The sequence below is a fragment of the Lolium rigidum genome, chromosome 3 (genome assembly GCF_022539505.1).
Source record: "Lolium rigidum isolate FL_2022 chromosome 3, APGP_CSIRO_Lrig_0.1, whole genome shotgun sequence".
NCBI lineage: Eukaryota > Viridiplantae > Streptophyta > Magnoliopsida > Poales > Poaceae > Lolium > Lolium rigidum.
In genome coordinates this window covers 62,525,009-62,531,641 of record NC_061510.1, presented here as the reverse complement: position 1 = coordinate 62,531,641, position 6,633 = coordinate 62,525,009, and the positions used below count along the sequence as shown (strand labels likewise).

General features: G+C 49.8%; 1 protein-coding gene across 1 annotated transcript; it reads right to left on the bottom strand.

Annotated features, from left to right (window-relative positions):
* Positions 1–857: 857 nt before the first annotated feature.
* LOC124701688 (putative polyol transporter 1) lies at positions 858–2,394 on the bottom strand. The gene has a single exon (XM_047233781.1). The coding sequence runs from the start codon at positions 2,359–2,361 to the stop codon at positions 937–939; it is 1,425 nt and encodes a 474-aa protein (XP_047089737.1). The 5' UTR covers positions 2,362–2,394; the 3' UTR covers positions 858–936.
* Positions 2,395–6,633: the final 4,239 nt, after the last annotated feature.

Here is a 6,633-nt window from a genome sequence, read left to right as displayed (position 1 = left end):
CATTGAGCACAAGCTCTTTGTCGGCATGGGCACATGGGGCAGCAATGCTAGGTCTACGCATAAATTTTCACGGAATCTCACTTACGCGCACACGTGGAGAAAAGGTGGGCCCACTCCCACCCTGAAATCACGGAATGAAATCAGAATTGCACGAATCATTGCCTTCCACATCATTACGTAAACCGTAATCTGGTGTCCGTAAGTATAGAAAAATGAAATCGAAAATATTAGGAGATGACTATGAAAACACCTCTCTGGATCCTCGAATTGAAAGAGAGATTGAGAGGGATCAAGAATCCTAATTCTTGCTATTTGGAATGGATTCAATTCTATTGAATCTGGTGGTGCCATCACCGCGTTAATAATTTTAATTTGTTGTTTTTTTCTGCCAGAAGAAACACATGACCTAGACTTGATGCAGAGTATTTCTGTTTGGCTACAGTAAGAGAAAATAAAAAAACAAATAACTAATCAACAAACGCCACAAATTAAAGTACTTCTACACAAATGACTAGTAAGTCATACTAGTATATCACAACACAGGTCTGTACAACGCTAGATATGCTACTTATTACACACTCGTGCAGCACTGCAGCATCAATGACACACTACCTACCCGGTGAAAAATCCAGCCGCGGGGTCAGGCACTCAGGCTGCGCAGCCAGTGCGCGGCACAATGGCCGGTGAACGGTGAACTTTTCTACGTGGATTCGTCACGCGTTCGTAAATTGGGATATCTTGTGACCTTTCTCCCCGTAGAGGTAGAGCGCTGGGTGACCCTACACGATCGACCACTCTGCATCAAGTCCAAAAGCTTGGGAATCTAACCAACGTGTCCGGAATCTAGAGCCCTAGAGGTAGCTTCCTTCGACCACACAACACAAGCACGACAAGTGTACGGTCACTGACGTAGTACGGCATAGCTTACTCTCGCTGTTACTGTGGAGCGCCGATGAGCTCAGTAGATTTCTTGCGCTCATGGCGCACGACGCCGTCGACGTCGTCGTCCGTGTCCTTGCCGAAGAGCTTCCCGGTGTCCTCCAGGCTCTTGCCCATCGTCTCGGGCAGGAAGAAGTACATGAACACCCACCCCGCGGCGGCGATGCAGGCGTAGAGGTAGAACGCCCCGGCGATGGTGATGGTGTGGGTGAGCGACAGGAAGGACATGGTGGTGGCCCCGCCCATGAGCCTGTTCAGCCCCGTGCCGATGGCGGCGGCCTGCGCGCGCAGCCGGAGCGGGTAGATCTCCGAGCAGTATACCCACGCCACCGGGCCCAGCCCCGACGCGAACGACGCCACGAACGACAGCATCGCGGCGATGCTCACGGCGCCCAGCGCCTTGGCCTCCGACTCCGGCCGCCGGTCCAGCATGAGCAGAGACGTGGCGAGCGTGAAGAGGAAGATGGCCATCCCGCCGCCGCTGGCCAGCAGCAGCGGCCTCCGCCCGATGCGGTCGAGGAGGAGCGTGGCGATGGGTATGAAGAAGGTCTTGCAGGCGCCCACCGCCATGGACGCCCCCAGCGAGTTGGTCTTGGACTTGATGCCGGCAGCCTCGAACACCCGCGGGCTGTACATGACGACGCAGTCGACGCCCGTGGCCTGCTGGATGAACATGAGCCCGAGCCCAGCAACGAGCATGCGCCGCACGGGGCGGCTCGGGTTGATGAGCAGCTCTCTCCACACCCCCTGCCCGCGCGCGGCCTCGTTGGCGCGCACGATGGCGACCACGTCGTCGGCGTCGGTGGCGTCCGCGGGGATGCCGACGACCCTCTTGATGTCGAGGAGCCGCTCCTCGGCCTCCTCGTGCGAGTCGGAGGTCCTCCGGAGGACGCGGCGCGCGTCCTCGATGCGGCCGCGCATGACGAGCCAGCGGGGGGACTCCGGCATGGCGAGGACGGCGAAGCCGAGGAAGACGGGCGGCACGGCGCCGACGAGGAACATGGCGCGCCAGCTCTGGTGGACGGGGAGGCGCGCGAAGGCGAAGTTGGAGACGTAGCCCAGGAGGATGCCGAAGTTGTTGAACACCTCCGGGAAGGTGGTGAGGAAGCCGCGGCTGGAGGTGGGCGCCACCTCGGCGGTGTACACGGGCGCGATCATGAGCGCGTAGCCGACGCCGATGCCGGCGACGAAGCGGCCGGCCATGAGGAAGGCGTAGTTGGGGGCGAGGCCCATGACGAGGGCGCCCGTGAAGAAGATGGCGGCCGCCAGCACCATGGTGTACCGCCGCCCCAGCCAGTCGGACGTCAGCCCCGCCGCCAGCGAGCCGAAGAGGGAGTAGATGCTGATGACGCCGGCCAGGATCTCGATCTGGGTGTCGGTGATCTTCAGGTCCTCCTTCATGAACAGCTGAGCGCCGCTCATGACCGAGATGTCTGCAAGATCGATCGCGCGCGCAACACACGTCAAGAACATGCACGTACGGACATGGTGGTAGTTAGGAGTGGAAATGCACGTACCATATCCGAGGAGGACGGAGTTCATGGAGGCAAGGAGGGCGCAGGCGAAGGCGTACTTGTTGATGGAAGGGCGCTTCGCCGGCGCCACGGCCACCGGCACGGCGGCGTCCGTGTCCGTGCTCATGGCGATCGATCGGTTTGAAGATGAGGCGTTTGTGGTAATCTGGACCTAGGTACTTAACCGGCTCGTGTCTTGATCAGTTCAGGCCCTGGCTAACTGCTCTATTATTGTCTGTACTATAGGTCTCTAGCGAATGGGAGTGGCAGCCTCATTCCTCACTGCTCTGCTAGCTAGCTAGCTACGATCGAAATGTGGTGTGGGAAATAGCCTGTGCCCGGTTTATATAAGGAGCTGCCTGTGATCACTGAAGCAAAGAAAGCTGAAGCAATAAGTGCTTGTTCGCTGTAGCGGCAAATTTAAGTATACGAAAGGAAATTGATATGGACTGTCGTCCTCAAATGTATGCTGCTACTACTACGTATAGCATTGTATTTCGGCCATGAGCCAGTGAGTACACTAATTAATGACCCAAGCTTAGGAAGCAATATATGTTCACGTTGTTCCCCGCCGTCAGTCTGGTGGCAAGACATGCGGGCCGGAGCATCGTGCTGCCCACCCTGATTCGAGCCTTGAGCTTGGCCGTGTGCTTGATCACGAGTTCTCTTCTATAAAAATGTCAATGGATGCTAGTGTTTAGGTTGGTCTCGTTTCTTTTTGTTCCCGGCCGTATGACCAACCAACAGGTGACTGAGTACTTAGCCAATCTCTAGCGGTAGATGCATTCTAGCAGCATCCCTAGGAAAACAAGGGAAACGATGATCCCGTCATGTTATTCATGCATTCTAGCTGCATCCAGGGTTTTGGTTATTGGTCAGGAAATCCGGTTATCGCCCGGTGACCGGATTTCCCTAGCATTCCGGTACATGGTCATACTAAGAAAAGTAATGCTAAAATTCCTCGAACATTTTGAATTTGAATGAGAACCCTTGGTAGATGGTCACTGAGAAAATTGAATTTGAAGTTTGATTTTCAAATTTGTTCGATAACTGGTCGAATTTTCTGGTAATTGTGGGAACCGAAAATCCCAACCCCTCTTGGTTGGGATTTGTTTTCTATCGGGACCCAAAACCTTGGTTGCACCATCATTTTTTGGGTAGAACAAGGCTTCTAGGTGATGATAAATAAATTAAAATACTCACCATATAAAGGACTCTTTGATTGAAAGGAACCGTACAAAGGAATTTTGGAGGATTCAAATCTTGAAAATTTCCGTACAACGGTTGTTTTATTTGTAGGAATGCTTCTCATAGGATTGTTTTTCTATACGAATCCTTTGAACTAGGTTTTTTAGAAAATCCAACACTAATGTAAACCTTTTTCAGAATCAACTGCTTTTTCTGTGATAGAATCAAACAAACTTTGGTGCTTACAAAATCATGTGGACATGATGTTGCAATCCTTTGCTTTTTCCAATTCATGTGTTCTCACAATTTTGAGGATAAATGAGGACCTAGTTATTACTCTGTGGGACATCAAATTTAATATATATATATATACTCTTCGGTATGATAGATACTATCTAGATTGTGTGAAACACACGTGGGAGTAACTACACCCGGGTGTAGCCTGAATATGTCCTATATATATATATATGACATAAGTTCTTGTATATTTTAAAAACCATGTTACATAAAAATCCTGTTAAATAATTAAATGCAATGAAAAACTCCATTTCAAATGGATCCTAAGATTACAAAAAGATAATTGTCAGACACGAAATATGTCTACAAATTTGGACGAAGTCAAAAATGACTCTTGACTTCAATTCAACACTTGCATTTTTCACCCATAGGGTTGAACTAATATTTTCTTTAAAAATTACCACCCCCGTCCTTTTATAATTATATTTTTTAAAAAAATGGAAAAAATCATGTAAGTATACGAAAACATGTACATATCAAATTTATACCGGATCCAGAAACATTACAATGCCATGTTTGTAAGGAAAATCAGGCTAAAAAATCACACAAGCGAAGGAGACCCGTCTTCAGCACAAAAGTAGGCCAGCGAAGAAGCACTGTGCATACCTGGTGTTGAGGACTTTTCTTTTGTTTGCGCGTAATGCGTACAATCGTAGGATGTGTGTCGACATTGACACACCACTTGAGCCGTCCCACAATGCAGCGTCGATCAGGTCCTCACCTGCGCACAAAACCTTCTCGTCAGGTTAGCATCATCACGGTTGCATCCTGTGGATCATGTTTAAGCTTATCACGCTTGCTTTGCTCTGCTACCACTATCTCGTAGCCTCGCCCGTCGTATATATACAGGTCTTCAGGAGCGCCGTATGTCTCTACGCACTCGTCGTGGCGGCTCGATAAAATGTTGCAGTTTGTACGGTACGTACGTATAGCACCGATGGTCCAGTATTCATTCCAAGAGAACGGGACTGCACACATTTAATCTGCCGTGTGTGTTTCCCTTGCGATCGAGACGGCGGTGCCCATTTTCCCACTTATCGTAATGCCGATCGTGACACTGGAACACACACCTAGCTTAGGCTGTTGCATCCTAGGTTGTGTAGCTACCATCTCCGTGTATCTTGTCACGCTTTGCTACCACGGAACACGGATCCGATCGATCTATCGCAGAAAACTTGTCCGTCCAAGCGCGATCACCACGACTTAACTGTGTCCATACCCAGTGATCATGATCTCGCGGAATTATGTCTCACGCGGATCTCTGGATATGGAAACACAGAGCGCCACGTTCGTTTCTGCTAGTTCATAAACTGCGCTGTGTACCGACCAGTCCTAGGATCTAGCACTTACTCCAATCCATAATAAATACGTCGCCACACTTACTATGGATTGGAGGAAGTAGCAGAATTCTAACCGCTGCATTTGATTGTGGAAAAAGTCCATTTTAAACCTTGAACTCGTAGAAGTCCGCCGAATGGAACCCTCAAGTCCAAATCCCTGTCGTTTCAACCCTGTAATCAGAAATCCCGGTCCTAAACTAACCCTGAGGTGGTTAGCGCTGGGAACCGATGACGTGGCAAGGTTGGTGTTAGTGGTGGGGCCAGCGTCGTCGCATAAATGAACCCATCGGCTGTCTCCAGAGCACGCGCTGGTGAGAGAGGAAGAAAAATTTGGGGAAAAAATTAGGGTTCATCCCGGCGGCGACGGAGCGCGTGGCCGGCGGCGAGGGCAAGATGAGTTGGTCTTCTGGTTCTTCTGCTCCTGGATTCCGTGCAGCCGCCGGTCGTAGGAGGAACGTGGTAGAGGGCAGGTCACCTGTGCCGTATCGGGAGAACCCCATGGCGTACGAGCCTACGAAGCTCTGCCATTGCAATCCTCGCAGGAAGGCGCCAAGATGGATCTCATGGAGTGAGCAGAATCCTGGCAGGAGGTATTACTCCTGCATGGATGCAATGGTGAGTAAGATTTTGGTCCTGCCGTATTTGATTTTCCCCTTTTCTGATTTTCCCCTTCTCTGATTTCCCCCTTTTTCTGATTTTGGGGACAAAATTGAACAGAATGGGCGCGGATGTGGGTACGTAGAGTGGCATGATGAACCATTGCCACCATTCTGGAGTGACCTGCTGAGAGATTTGCGGGATGAAGTCTGGAGGCTCCGAGCTGCAGCAAATTCAGCTCCTGGTGAAGAACAAGCTACTATCCAGGGCATGCAAGATGAGCTGAAGGAGAAAGATGCGCAGATAGCTGGATTGAAGGCTAAATATGAAAATTTCATCTTTGTTATGTTTGCACTTGTGTTCGGTTTAGTGGCTGGGAGGATGCTGATGCAGTAAAATGATCAATGCTTAGTAGCATGATCAATGCTTAAGTCTGTTAGCTTTAGTGGCACTTGTGTTAAGTTTAGTGGCTGGGAGGATGCTGATGATGAATGGTTAAGTATGTTTTCTTGTAATGACTGTTGGTGAAGTAATGGAAATGTGGTCTTTGTGCACATATTTGTAGCAGTCATCATTTGTATCATCTCTAGCATTTGATAGCACTGATATTACACAAAATCCACAGCATAATTCATGCACAACATCAGATTCACATGTAAACATAACACCAATGATATTATACCATGCACAGCATCAAATTCATCCATTGGTTCATCAACACAACATGAGTAGCATACCCAAAAGGAATATCATCCACA

Coding starts and splice junctions, on each gene's coding strand:
- LOC124701688 (XM_047233781.1), bottom strand. CDS start 2,361: ATGAGCGGCGCTCAGCTGTTCATGAAGGAGGACCTGAAGATCACCGAC.